The sequence below is a fragment of the Pisolithus orientalis genome (assembly GCF_024613125.1).
Source record: "Pisolithus orientalis strain OTSU chromosome Unknown F5J12scaffold_24, whole genome shotgun sequence".
Lineage (NCBI taxonomy): Eukaryota > Fungi > Basidiomycota > Agaricomycetes > Boletales > Pisolithaceae > Pisolithus > Pisolithus orientalis.
Window position 1 is genome coordinate 186,607 of NW_026260805.1, and position 12,086 is coordinate 198,692.

At 51.0% G+C, this 12,086-nt stretch overlaps 7 protein-coding genes across 7 annotated transcripts; 3 read left to right on the top strand and 4 right to left on the bottom strand.

Annotated features, from left to right (window-relative positions):
- The first annotated feature begins 478 nt into the window (after nt 1–478).
- On the top strand, nt 479–2,208 carry F5J12DRAFT_245406 (uncharacterized protein). The gene is made up of 7 exons (XM_051738560.1): nt 479–557; nt 616–841; nt 894–1,509; nt 1,568–1,667; nt 1,720–1,837; nt 1,897–1,930; nt 2,004–2,208. Exons 3-7 carry the CDS (start codon nt 940–942, stop codon nt 2,151–2,153), a joined length of 972 nt encoding a protein of 323 aa, XP_051598062.1. The 5' UTR covers nt 479–557; nt 616–841; nt 894–939; the 3' UTR covers nt 2,154–2,208.
- F5J12DRAFT_771123 (uncharacterized protein) lies at nt 2,157–3,364 on the bottom strand (the record flags this gene model as incomplete). Its single annotated transcript, XM_051742246.1, has 4 exons — nt 2,157–2,559; nt 2,638–2,957; nt 3,065–3,112; nt 3,135–3,364. 4 exons carry the CDS (start codon nt 3,362–3,364, stop codon nt 2,264–2,266), a joined length of 894 nt encoding a protein of 297 aa, XP_051598063.1. The 3' UTR covers nt 2,157–2,263.
- A 412-nt stretch (nt 3,365–3,776) lies between these two features.
- Nucleotides 3,777–4,809, bottom strand: F5J12DRAFT_245292 (uncharacterized protein). The gene has a single exon (XM_051738559.1). The coding sequence runs from the start codon at nt 4,534–4,536 to the stop codon at nt 3,877–3,879; it is 660 nt and encodes a 219-aa protein (XP_051598064.1). The 5' UTR covers nt 4,537–4,809; the 3' UTR covers nt 3,777–3,876.
- On the bottom strand, nt 4,183–5,887 carry F5J12DRAFT_844109 (uncharacterized protein). Its single transcript, XM_051746245.1, has 7 exons — nt 5,651–5,887; nt 5,467–5,595; nt 5,384–5,412; nt 5,146–5,339; nt 4,967–5,093; nt 4,638–4,907; nt 4,183–4,583 (listed from the first exon to the last, which is right to left on the bottom strand). The coding sequence occupies exons 1-7, from the start codon at nt 5,805–5,807 to the stop codon at nt 4,572–4,574; spliced, it is 918 nt and encodes a 305-aa protein (XP_051598065.1). The 5' UTR covers nt 5,808–5,887; the 3' UTR covers nt 4,183–4,571.
- Nucleotides 5,865–7,335, top strand: F5J12DRAFT_844113 (transcriptional regulator of RNA polII, SAGA, subunit-domain-containing protein). Its single transcript, XM_051746246.1, has 4 exons — nt 5,865–6,099; nt 6,148–6,459; nt 6,522–6,676; nt 6,729–7,335. The coding sequence occupies exons 1-4, from the start codon at nt 5,937–5,939 to the stop codon at nt 7,047–7,049; spliced, it is 951 nt and encodes a 316-aa protein (XP_051598066.1). The 5' UTR covers nt 5,865–5,936; the 3' UTR covers nt 7,050–7,335.
- Nucleotides 7,336–7,362: 27 nt separating this feature from the next.
- Nucleotides 7,363–10,368, bottom strand: F5J12DRAFT_844124 (DNA ligase/mRNA capping enzyme). The gene is made up of 14 exons (XM_051746247.1): nt 10,239–10,368; nt 9,931–10,183; nt 9,828–9,905; nt 9,745–9,774; nt 9,345–9,704; nt 9,085–9,284; nt 8,925–9,019; nt 8,771–8,870; nt 8,368–8,710; nt 8,211–8,304; nt 8,091–8,158; nt 7,923–8,033; nt 7,744–7,872; nt 7,363–7,695 (listed from the first exon to the last, which is right to left on the bottom strand). Exons 1-14 carry the CDS (start codon nt 10,283–10,285, stop codon nt 7,372–7,374), a joined length of 2,232 nt encoding a protein of 743 aa, XP_051598067.1. The 5' UTR covers nt 10,286–10,368; the 3' UTR covers nt 7,363–7,371.
- Nucleotides 10,369–10,452: 84 nt separating this feature from the next.
- F5J12DRAFT_844127 (uncharacterized protein) lies at nt 10,453–11,334 on the top strand. The gene has a single exon (XM_051746248.1). It carries the CDS (start codon nt 10,541–10,543, stop codon nt 11,108–11,110), a length of 570 nt encoding a protein of 189 aa, XP_051598068.1. The 5' UTR covers nt 10,453–10,540; the 3' UTR covers nt 11,111–11,334.
- The last annotated feature ends 752 nt before the right edge of the window (nt 11,335–12,086 follow it).

Sequence of the window (12,086 nt, forward strand, 5' to 3'; positions counted from 1 at the left end):
TGTCAGGCTGAGAGGCCGAGGGGACCATCCCAGTCATGGCCATGGGCAGTAGCACGGTTATGTCAACTCTCCGCTCTCAGGTGGACTCCAGCCCGAGCACCAAGCTCTACACAACAAAACCATTAACCAACTATTCCTTCGTCAGGAAACGATCTCCAGACGTCCTTCCAAGAGTCTATCCAACTCATCAGCAACGTTACCCCTCACTGGATCTCTGCACGAAGAATCAAGTGGTGCAGATGATGAACGTCAATCCCGGCGAACTCGGTCTCAGTTCGGCTGATGTCCTGGAAGGTCCTCTCTCCGGCAAAGGGCCTGGTTTTCAATCGCCCTATCCGCAATGCGACCAGTGTACCCCGTGCCCACAGGAATGCGCTCAGGCGTCGTGTGTTATACCTGGGATAACCTCCGAGTGTACAGAGCAGTGCCTAGTCGTCGCCTGCGATGATCCCGACCATCCGGACGTTGAATGTCAGGTAGAAAACGGTAACGAACCTTGCGATGGTAGCTGCGTGAGAAGCGCCGAATGTCCGGAATGCCCAGGCTTAGAGGAGATTGTAAGTACATGAGGTCATTTTTAGAGTAGAAAAATTCATCCGACTTCCCCTGACATAGCTTCAATGCTGCACCGATTATCACTCCTACTTTGCGGAGCCCAAGTCCTACGACGGGCCCACGATGGCGACCTGGAACAACACACTTGCCGATATTTTCTGTGGTTGCGAAGACGACACGAGGCCTCCTCCCACAAGTGACCCCTGCATACCGGAGATTTATCATACCCCACCCCTACCTCACCAACTTGGCGTCTTGCGAAGTAGTTCAGATCCATCAAGTGGATGTACAACACCATCCCCTCTCCTGTCCGCTTCTTCTCACTCTCCCATCGGCAGCACGATCAACACCCCGCTGCAACAACCAGTCCCTCCACACATCTGCATGTGGGGAAACTGCCAGCTCGCGTTCTCTACGCTTGCTGAGCTGGTTGGTCACGTCAACTTGCAGCACCTCCGTGGATCTGGTCTTGTGCAATCAGATTTCCCTCCGATAGGCGAACCCTCTTTTTTCTCTCAGAGTACACTATCTTGCCACTGGGGCAACTGTGCTATGTACCCGTCCCCGTCGTCGATACCAAGCTCTTCGTCAGGACCCGCTGATCAAGCGATCGACCTCTTGACAACTCACTTGATGCAAGACCATTTGGGCGTCAATCTGCCTTTCCCTACTACTACCACCGCAGTCTCCCCGCCTCCACTCAACCGTCTTGTTTCACCATCAGCAAGTCAAGAGGCTGCCTCCATCCCGTCCAGGTCTCCTCCTCCCGATTGCCATACGTGCGGATGGAAATCATGTTCACAGACATTCGCATCCTCCGACGAACTTACCGTACATATCGCTTCCATGCACGTTGGAAGTGGAAAGGCCCATTATGATTGTTTCTGGGAAGGGTGTGTGCGAAATGGAGCCAACGGCTTTTCCAGCAAGCAGAAGATTTCTCGACATCTTCAGGTCCCGTCCCAATCTCTCATTCTAATGTAGACCCTTCCCTAAACTCCTCGTTATCTAGTCACATACTGGCCACCGACCATTCCAATGCAAAATCTGCTCCCAAAATTTCTCCGAGGCGGCCACACTCCAGCAACACATGCGACGACACACACAAGAAAGTTCGTTTGCGCAGCCCACCTCCCGCGTCACCTACTCACACGCTCTACATAGAACCCTACGTCTGCGATCATCCTGGCTGCGGCCGCGCATTTGCCATAACAGGGGCATTGACCATCCACAAACGTACACACAACGGGCAGCGCCCGTTCAAGTGTACTCATTGCAATAAGTATGGTTGCGTTCGTCACTAGTCAGCTGCATGGTTAACCTTTATTCTTCCTGATCCAGGGCCTTCTCGGAGTCCTCAAATCTCTCCAAACACGTAAGTCCACTTGTCTGCAGCCATATCATAGAACTTACCACAGTGCCATTTTGATTTTGTCGGTGCCGTCCAGCTTCGCACTCACACCGGAGCGCGACCCTATGAGTGTCCGGAAGAAGGGTGCAAGAAGACCTTCGCCCGACCGGATCAGTTGGCGCGCCACATGAGCGTCCACCGCAGAAAAGATAACTGCAGTAGTGGCTGGGTCCTCGTGAGCTTCTGAACAACATGATTTTCGCACATTTCTAGTGTTTGTACGGAATATAACAGCATTACATCACAGCCCACTACACCCCACATGTATTTTTGGCTAGTTCTGTTACGTTGAATGAATCATAGCACATGAATCATGAATGGCAAGAACGATAAGATGGCGGAGCGACACGGAAGCATGTACAAACGCGGACAACAATGTGGACACCACATAAATGACGAATAGTTAACAGCGCTCAACACTGTGCATGCCAGGGCCGATGCCGACCGACCCTCACCCTTCGGAAGGGTGTCGGGCTCCAACTCCGATGGGCTCTTGTAAGGCGTGGCATTAGCTGAGCGACTGAGTGGTGAAGCAGGTGGTGCAGTAAGCTTGGGAACTAAACCAACAGTTCTCCGGGCTGGTATCACCCGACCTGTTTGAGAGGGAATGCGAGTTATTTCATTGCGACAAAGAAAAGCGATGGGGAGGGAGAGAAGATAGGATTCCTCACCAATTCTCTTCAACTCATCATACCCTTTCAATCTCTCCTTGTCAAACTCCGGATTGACGGACGAGCCCTCCTCCAATACGACGTAATCTATGCGTTTATCGATCATGAACGCGTCGTCGAGTACCCATGGTGCATCTGGCACGATTTCATCTACCCACTTGACGTGTCGTATTGCTTCGCAGCGCTCGACGTGGGGGTATCTGGGTGCAGTAGCAGTGCCACTGCCCAGTACGTGACATATTGCCTCGTCTGGGAAGACCCCTACCATGAGGTGTACGGACGCGAAGGAGAGCTTAGCTTGACGTAAACGCAGCATACGTCTGTGGCGGGACCAAACGTCAGAAAGGTTGCCAGCTTGTCGTCGTCAAACGAGACACGGAACAAAGAGGATGCCGCCATAGGATGGGTATTCATATATGTCACTTACCCAGCGTCGAGGACGTCAAACACACCATCCACATAGACGCGGATCGTTCTATCCGCGGGGTACCTCACACCTCTCCCTGCCGCGGTCGATAACTGCGGTCCCCACGTACGCCTGGATATCAACAGCGGTGAGTGACACTGTACTGAGCGTGTGTCGTGCGGCGTCTGTGGGCGGAATCTCCCTGATGGGCCCACACGCAATGACATGTCCGAAATCGGCGACACTGGATTCCAGGGACCGCTGGCCGGGGTTTGAGATGACGTCGTAGTCCTCGTCGCTTAGAACGGAGGAGGTATCCATGGGTATTCAATGCTGTATATTATCAGCTAGCTTCGAAGGACGAAAACGAAAACGTGGTTGGCCAAGTCTCGACACGAGGCATACCGTTCAAACCCTACTTTCAGATGGGCCACAAACAACTCGCTGCCAATAACCACCGAGCGGTGGGATACACGGAACCAGTAATAACTTGGGGGAGAGCGTGGAGCATTTTGCGTACCCTCGATTGAGAAATACAGCGAGAAAACAATAATAAGAAAAGCAGCACTCCACCGGTGGGGAGCAGGTAAAACCAATCCGTCCGCAAGACTCGGTGCCATGATGACAGGCCCATGAGTTCGATCTCCAGGTTGGCTGTTTATCGCCCGAGGCCACTACTTGTCCAGCGCTCTGGGACGCAGAATTCTCAACAGATTACTTCATGATACAGAACAAAACGCCAATCATTATAAATGTACACAGCCATTGATCACCTCTACCACCAAGACGACGCTCCAGAATACCTCCATGAAGCATGATCTCCAAATGATACCCTACGGTCGGGCAGGTGCCGTCGACTTTGTCGTCGGGTTCGCACGGGACGATGGCACCTCTCGCCCTTCCGCTTGCCCACCCCGACCAGTACACGCACTGCTCCACACCACACGGCCCCGCCCATCAGTCACGAACGGTGGTTCATTGTTATGATCAGAATGAGTACGACTATCGTTCCCACTGTTGCTGTCTGCTGCGGTGTTCCGCGTATCAACGTTCGAAACAGGTGATGAAAACCGTGAGGAGAGGTCTTGAGTTGTGTGGGTATCAGCAGTGTCATCTTCGTAAGAATCAGAAGTGGGTACCGCGTCGGCGTATTCCTCATCAGACGCGTCCATGGCCAGCGCCTCCCGGCTGCGGGAATTCACGACAGTGCTGAACCGCGGCGTTGGAGTTCTAGTTCTTGTCGACGACGACGGACCAGGAGCAGGTGTGGGATTCAACTCTGGGTGGTGTGCCGACTCGTCATCATTTGCCGCGGCATGTGAAGGGGCTAAACTGCTCGTGTCTGAACCCCATGAAATCGGTGGAGTGGAGGCGGGCCGGTCAGACAAACGTTGCTCCGTTTGCCCGTCTGGAGCTTGGGGAACATTAAGCGAGGATGCAGCATGGGCAGCGGCCAGCGATTCCTCCACTGCCAAGGCTTCATCCAGCTGCATGCGCTATATAGTTCAAGTAAATAGAAGAAGCCAAGTCAGAGCGGGGACTGCAAGCGGCTCGTGACGATGGGGGTAGGGGGAAGAGACAAACCCCGACTTACCACCACCGAAAAGAGAAGATCTAATTCGTCGTCATCCATGTCCGATGGAGGCATTTCAAACTCATCCATCTCTGGGGCAAACATCGCTTCGATATCAATGGGGTTGATAGATGTTGATGTTTCAATATCTTCAATTCTTTCTCGGATGTTTGAGAACCTGGTTCGGATGACGTCCATGTTATCAAAGATATTCCGGAGATGTCGAATGGGTCCCATATAAGGGAGTGGTGAATGACGGCTGTTATTCCTTAGTTGTGCCCTCTGGTAGATCTACGGGAAAGAAGCCGTCGTAAGTCAATCCGTTTAGGCGGAGGCGGGAAGAAGCTTACTCTCATGTACCTGCCCGCACCGGAATGGAAGACATGCGGTGACCCATCTGGCCGGGTGTGTTGATAGAAACAATCGTATCCGAACGGGCAGCACGGTTTTCCCCTGCGCGATGTCTGCTCGAAGTACCTGTGGCTAGCTCAGCAGGCGGATCGGGAAAAAGATAGAAGATCAGTTTCACTTGCAAGGCACCCTGGCCATGCTAGACCTGTATTCTTCAATGATTTCTTCCTTCCTAGGATGACCGGATGGGAAGAAATGACTGGAGGGTGTAATGAAACGGGAAGGTCTTCGACAAAGTGGGCAACACTTGATGGCACCAGTAGACACCATGTCAGGTGATTTTCCACTCTTATCACGCCACTGTCGGATACACTGTAAAGGATTAGACGTAGATCAGCTCGATAGGGGAGATGTACCTGTAGACAGAAAACATGACTGCAATCCACTGCGGAGAATAAGTCAGCCCTGGAACGCAAGTCATGGCCGATACGACACTTACTCAGCAGACCATAAGTGGTGGGCTTCTCCATGCAGATAGAGCAGGTCTCTGCGTCAGGTTGGACCTGCTCGGGTGGTGCCTTTGGTAGTTCGTGACGGAACCAGCATCGATCGCCGCGGGTGCAGTGTCCTGTACAAGGGCATCAGACAAGAGAAACGAAGAAAGGACTAAATAGAAGACAGACCTTTAACATAGTACCGGCACACCTTGGCCTTGTCATATGGCGAGTACTTTTCGTCAGCTCCGTGGAGGAACTTGCAAGCGTCACCGGCAAAGCAGCCCCTAGCAGTGGTGTAATATTTACAAACCCCACGAGGTTTCGATGTCACAGGTCGTTCCATGGGATCATTTGCAGCACTCAATCACTTAAGAAACGTCTGCAAGTAAGAAGATGGATGAGGGTGATGAAGCAGACGAGGTCAGGGCTATAAGCACTGCAGTGGCACCACAGATTCCCACGAGTGGTCCCAATGTCGCTGTCGTCGACGTCGACGATCAAAGGCCAGCTGCACGCAGCGCTGGGGCCAAAGGCTCAGCCATACTTTGAGGCTCTCAGCCAGTTTGTGTCTGCGAAGATATCCAGGGCTGAGTTCGAGGATGCAGTTCGTCAGGCCCTCGACGCGCCAAACCTCGGTAAGCACGGCAATCCAGCCTTGACTTGCGCTGACCCTTTTTCGACAGTCCAGTTGCACAACTCGCTGATCATATCCTTGTTTGACTTTACTGTTCATCGACGGCCACCGACCCCTCCACCAGACGTACCCAAACAGCCTCCCCGCAAGCGACGCAGGACTCTGCCTTACCAAGGCCCAGACGATACAGATGGGAGCCTGCGATCGATGAGGTTAAAGCGCTGGACAGTGTCTCTCGGTCGACGAGAACGCGAGCGTATTCGTGGGTTGCAGGTCAACGGGGTGGAGCACCCTCGACCGCAGAAACATACCGATGAAATTGCAGCCGACAGGGGTGTCACTCTGCTGCCGGAACGAGGTGGTATGCATACTTGATGTGTTTGCGGGACTAAACGACTCATTCCGATCCTTGGTCTCGTGCAGATCCTCCAGGTAGTCGACTACCGCTCCACCTAGCCTCCGTATCGAGATCTTTGTCTTTACAGCACATATCGGACCGAATAAACCTTATATCCGCCCAGCACAACATGGGAGCGCCCTCCCGTGCAGTATCTTCCCTCATGGCTGTTGCTGTCGAAGTAAGCATGGTACACCCCGCTATTTGCAACTTACCCCTAACGCCGATTCCAGACCAAACTCAAACAACTCATAAAACAAGCACTCTCTTTGACGTCAACTTCTTATGCGATAGCATCCATCAATCCCTCTGCACCTCGCTCGAACAACCGTGTGCTCACAGCGTCGTCATTCGAGACTCTCTTCACCATCTCTCCTGCTGTCTTACCGAACAAGTCTGCAGCAGCCCTGAAGCTGGAGATCGGCGAAAACGACATGGACGATGAGGATATTGCTTTCCTTAAAGACAGGGAAGTACGAGATCAGCGGTGGCAGGTCCTTGCTCTTTTGGGCGAGAGAAGCTCCGTGAAAGAAGCTCTGAGGCAGCTGCGATAGCGCACTAACCATGCTGCCGTCCTTCTTTCCTGCGAAAATACCTGCGGGTTTAATTTCGCTGCACATCTTACAGAATTCTGATGCGCCAAGAGTGGCATCATATGTACGCAACGAGCGCATACTGTCACAAGCACGCCCGGATAAGTACTTGGACGCTAACGGCGGCGCCCTGTTCACGGGAGCGCCAGGAGTTATACCCACCTAGAGTTCCACGGTAATTCGTATTGCACGGTTCAGATGATCAACGATGTTCAGTACTTATGCTACATCTATGATACACAATGTAAAACGACATGTTGGAACTTACAACCGCATCCTAAATTCAGGGTGACATCTCCACCTCTTCACGCCTTCTCTTCCCGTTCCTTCTGCGCAGATCCTCCGTCTGAAGTTTATGCTCCCACTCGTCTCTCGAGTGCATTCGCTTCACTTGCTTCTCATCGGATTGCACCTGATTCTCGCACTGCTTTCCCCATAAGCGCCTGCTCCACTCTTCTATGCCACCATACTCATTGGCATCTTGAGCCTCACGGCCGATGGCTGCGTAAGCGACGGTTTGTAATTCGCGAAGGGTGAGGCATTCCATGAAAGACCTTTCGGATGGCCGGAAGGTCTTGGTTATCCGGGGGAAACGTAACTCATAATACTACGCAAAATAAGTGATGAAACCCCGAGATAGTGTAGTATGCGTTACCTTGCACTGCGGACTCTTGGTGAATCCAGCACCGCACAATTCAACCAGTATCGGACTCGTAACAAAGACTGAAGGTTTCGGCAGGGTTCGCAACATCGAGTAGGTGTAAGGGAGTACACTGAGTTCTTCCTATACGGGATTATATATAACGAGACGTCTAACACCAAGGACAGCCGCACCTGCGAGTCGACCGAGTCGGATCTCATCCAAAAGTTGAATTCTTCCAGTTGTTCGCGTGTCAGTCCATATGAAGCTGTAAAGTAGACGACATAATGTGGCTTGACGCCTGGCTAGAGACGTTATGAATACAACCCCGTTCGAGGCGTTTTCCACCGACGACGACTCACCTTAGCTTTCATTTGCGAAGAATTTCCAAGTGCTCCGACGTAGAACGTCGTCAATATCGAAGGAGGGACTAAGGAGCAACGTTTGCCTGAAAGTGATCTCTAGGTTGAAAAATGACCAACCTCGTAGTTCGCGAGCCCTGTCTTTGTCCCAGCCAGCTGCAACAATAACGAGATCGATCGTGTCACCGTGTCCGGGAACGTAGTCTTTCTTCAGCTATCCCACGAGAGGGTGAGGGGTAATGAACTCTAAAGTGGTGGCAAATTAGTCCTAACTTACTTTGACCCAGGGCAACTTCCAGTCTTCGTAGACACTTTCCCCTGCTTTGAGGATGAGGCCTTCTTCGCAATCCACAATTTTCTGCGCCCACACTTCTCTCAGTCTCTGTGACGCATTCTCTATACTCGTTTCAGGGCCGCAAGAAATGAGTTCTCGCTTGGCGATAATAGCTCGGCCGGGTATCTCACGAACGGCGCTTTCCAGAACAGAGCGGCGCATGGCGTATGGAACATTCAGAAACGATGCATACCCCACGAGAAGTACGTCGAAGAATACGAGAGCTAGGTGCAGCCCACCCGATGAGTCAGATGAGCAATTGGAGTGTAAGGACGGACAGGTGTCTCTAAACGTGGTTGGCTATCAGGAACGGCACCATCGCTTGCAATCCGGCTTTGGAACTCACAGGGAGTGAGAATCGTATGCTTGTTCGCCCTTTCCAGAAATTATATTTGACCTGGGACCTTGCGCTGACCGAGCTATGAGCCCACGTATGCGCCAAAATTCTACGAGTGACACTGAATTTATTGTCCATGTTCAGAATAAAGCAAAAAACGAACCATCGATCGCGTCCCGTTCTTCCGAGAATGCCACCATCTCAGCATCGAGAATGATTGGCTGGGAAGGCATAGCAGACAAAGCCTCCTTGATGATGCTTTACATATACACCCGTCAATACTACTCGCCAGCGCGAAACCAAAAATAAAGTGACCCACTCACGGGTGGACAGCCGCTCGATCCAATGTCGAGTCTCGTTTGCTCTTACTAAATATTGAAATGCTCATTTCGCCGTCGGAGCTGTAGTTAACGTGTATCTGTGCGCGCTCGCCATCGTACTTGGTCTCCGCCCAGATTCGGTCACAAGAATCTAGGAGCTCTAGGGCGTGTTGCGGACAGCGACCTTTAGCCGATTTTGGGATCTTTGCGAGGGATAGTGCATTGAAAAGCAGTCGTTATATGAAAAGAGAGATCTAACCAACCTCTATTGGCACTCCACATCGTGGTCGAGCTTGCACGAGAGTCCCGCCTGCTTCAAAACCCATGGCTGCCTCGTCCAGTCTCGCACGCACCCTGCACATTTGAAGTAGCATCTTAGACGGGTCCCACAACGTCATAAACTGCTCCTTCGTCAGAGCTTGCTTGCTCCTAGTATTATAGTCGAGTAGGACATGACTCGTCGAAGTAGTTGGAGGCGCATATAGTAGCGGACGGAGGTCTTTCAGGATTATCTGGGTTAGGTAGGCAGCATTAGTTGCGGGGAGGGAATCATATAATGCGCGCAATATGATTGTTTTTGAGCGAGGCGAGGGATAGGCTGCGTGGAAGAACTTGTCCGAAAACTGGGAAGTAGGCCGCAAGCTCGTCCAACAAGGCATCGACTTCTTGGAGACTCTTGGGACCTACATTTCCCTAAATACCTATCTTGTGAGCCCGCACTCGACTTTTCATAGAGCAGCTCGCACCTCCGTCCCTGAAACAGCGAACTTGAGCAACTCTTCACCGAGACAACCAGAAAAAGACTCTTTCGACCAGCTCTTCAGCTTTCGAGTGTCTCTCAGTGAACACCGTCGAGGAGTCGAGACAACCACCGAGATAAGAGGCTAGACGTGCTTCTTGCAAGTCATACTTCCTCGGCGTATCTTCCTCTGGAAATAAAAGACGGAGGACGGTCGCGGTGGTGCCGCGAGGAAGAGGCGAATAGTCTTTACGCAGAGCTGCAACCCATCGAGCGGCAACAGCCCGCGCGGAATGATTGTTAGTTCGAGACGAAGCCGACCTCGCTGGAAGATTAGATATTTCTCGTAGAAGCGACACGAAACTGATCTGTGATTTGTACCAAGTGCCGACGCGAGAAGCATGGCATGCACACTCACAAAGAAAACGGTATCGTCTTCCCAGTGTCAGGGGCACTGGTGTTCATCTGGTGTTCACTGTCCTTACTAAGATAGTCCAGGCGGTAAAATATCTAGCTGTTCCACACTCAAGGAATTGGTTGAATGGTCATTGAACAAGCTGGACTTGGCTTGAGCCTACTATGTACATATGTAAGCATCGGATCCAAGTAGAGTCATTCACACTCAGGTTGTTCGCGTCACAACCTCGCACGCGCAAGTCGTTCTTAGGCCGCCACATTTACATGCAAGATGCTATCCATTGAGCCCATCATATCCCAATAATGCGAACCTGGCTGTCCGTGGAAACGCGCTCAACTCAAGGGTCTATTTGCGTCCGAACCGGGACACCTGCGGCATGCTCCCACCTCCACCTGCGTATTAACAGCTACTGTCAGCACCCACGTCGGTCCGTTGTGGTGCACGAGTGTTCAACTGCACACGGCGTTGAGATGAGTGCCGTGCCGCGCTTTCGTTTACATAGACAGGTTCGTACCTTATACAGCCTACAATACTTGGCATTGTTGCACTCATACACGCTTGCTTTGCTACCATGCATCGGTGGAATTGGCATAGCGAGAGTGACGTCTTGCTTCTGCATGTCCATTTGCCCACTCTTCTTTGTGCTAAAACACCCGGACCCCAAATATATACTCATGGAAGCCATGGCAAAATTCCAATGGGAAACTCCTAGATCTAGGCAGGTTGGTCTGGTTGCATCTGACTGTGGGGATTCAGTGCTGGTCATGCTGCAGGCTGCTGAGGAAAATGTATTGGTTCTCAAACTCCCTGATTTTCGTTGTTGGAACTCATACTGGTATAAACAGACTCAGAGACAGTTATGGTGGCTCTGAAAAAACTGCTGAATATGGGGTACATTTCCTTCCCATCCCATTTATGTTACATTGTTTCTGTATCACTACCTGGCTGCAAATGATGCACTGCACTAACTTTTATAAGCTTCTTAGCAATGTGGTTCCCTATAAACCAGGTGAAACTGCTGCTAATGTTGTATGTCATAGGAAAGGTAGCTTATCTGTGTATCAGTCAGATATCTGCATGGAATAGACAACACCTGTGGATGTTCTGTTAAAAGTTCTAACTTCCAACTTTTGGCAATGATGTCCAGCAGCACAACAGAATATTACACTTTTACAATTGGAAACTTCTGTTAACACTGGTTATGGATTGTAGAATACAAAAGTGATGTGAGTCACAGGAGAAAACTAAACAACTGGTTGGAAACATTGATGCCACTGTTTCCCATGTGCCATCTGGCTCAAGTCCAGCTCCACACAACTACCCCTGGGGATGACTACTGTGTTCCACATTGAATAAAATCTCCCCCAAAATGTTGGAGGTATCCAGAGCAATAATCTCCCTTTTGGACCTCTGATCCAGCCATCATGGAAAAGCTTCACCAGTTCATACATCACATACACCTCTTCCCCCAGAAGGCCATCAAGGAGTTGTTGAGTATCACACAATGCATGTGAAAAGACAGGTGAAAAGCAAATTGGGTATGCTATATAATAAATTTAAGTTGGCTCAGTCAAGTAAGAGTATGTGACAAGTTATTGCCACTCACATCTGATGATCTGGGATGGGAGATTAATGCCCTCATCTTCATCTTCATGGTCATGAGCATGTAGGAGTGTCTTGTGCTCTACTCCCAAGGTACTCCACTTGCCATCAGAGAATCCAACATCCCAGATCCTCACAGTTCTATCATATGAGCCTGAGATAATCCTCTTGCCATCAGAGGAGAATCCAACTGAGTGGATTGCACTACTGTGCCCCTCAAGAGGACCACCAATCTGGACACCTCTT

Excerpts from the sequence above, each read along its gene's own strand:
- F5J12DRAFT_245406 (XM_051738560.1), top strand. The coding sequence starts at position 940 with ATGTGGGGAAACTGCCAGCTCGCGTTCTCTACGCTTGCTGAGCTGGTT. Across the intron at positions 1,668-1,719 it reads GCGACGACACACACAAGAAA|AACCCTACGTCTGCGATCAT; the intron begins GTTCGTTTGCGC and ends CGCTCTACATAG. Across the intron at positions 1,931-2,003 it reads CCTCAAATCTCTCCAAACAC|CTTCGCACTCACACCGGAGC; the intron begins GTAAGTCCACTT and ends GGTGCCGTCCAG.
- F5J12DRAFT_245292 (XM_051738559.1), bottom strand. The coding sequence starts at position 4,536 with ATGCAGCTGGATGAAGCCTTGGCAGTGGAGGAATCGCTGGCCGCTGCC.
- F5J12DRAFT_844109 (XM_051746245.1), bottom strand. The coding sequence starts at position 5,807 with ATGGAACGACCTGTGACATCGAAACCTCGTGGGGTTTGTAAATATTAC. Across the intron at positions 5,596-5,650 it reads GTGCCGGTACTATGTTAAAG|GACACTGCACCCGCGGCGAT; the intron begins GTCTGTCTTCTA and ends GCCCTTGTACAG. Across the intron at positions 5,340-5,383 it reads GTCATGTTTTCTGTCTACAG|TGTATCCGACAGTGGCGTGA; the intron begins GTACATCTCCCC and ends AATCCTTTACAG.
- F5J12DRAFT_844113 (XM_051746246.1), top strand. The coding sequence starts at position 5,937 with ATGTCGCTGTCGTCGACGTCGACGATCAAAGGCCAGCTGCACGCAGCG. Across the intron at positions 6,100-6,147 it reads CCTCGACGCGCCAAACCTCG|TCCAGTTGCACAACTCGCTG; the intron begins GTAAGCACGGCA and ends CTTTTTCGACAG. Across the intron at positions 6,677-6,728 it reads TCATGGCTGTTGCTGTCGAA|ACCAAACTCAAACAACTCAT; the intron begins GTAAGCATGGTA and ends CGCCGATTCCAG.
- F5J12DRAFT_844124 (XM_051746247.1), bottom strand. The coding sequence starts at position 10,285 with ATGAACACCAGTGCCCCTGACACTGGGAAGACGATACCGTTTTCTTT. Across the intron at positions 10,184-10,238 it reads AAGACGATACCGTTTTCTTT|TTTCGTGTCGCTTCTACGAG; the intron begins GTGAGTGTGCAT and ends ATCACAGATCAG. Across the intron at positions 9,906-9,930 it reads GTTGTCTCGACTCCTCGACG|CTGAAGAGCTGGTCGAAAGA; the intron begins GTGTTCACTGAG and ends GACACTCGAAAG.
- F5J12DRAFT_844127 (XM_051746248.1), top strand. The coding sequence starts at position 10,541 with ATGCGAACCTGGCTGTCCGTGGAAACGCGCTCAACTCAAGGGTCTATT.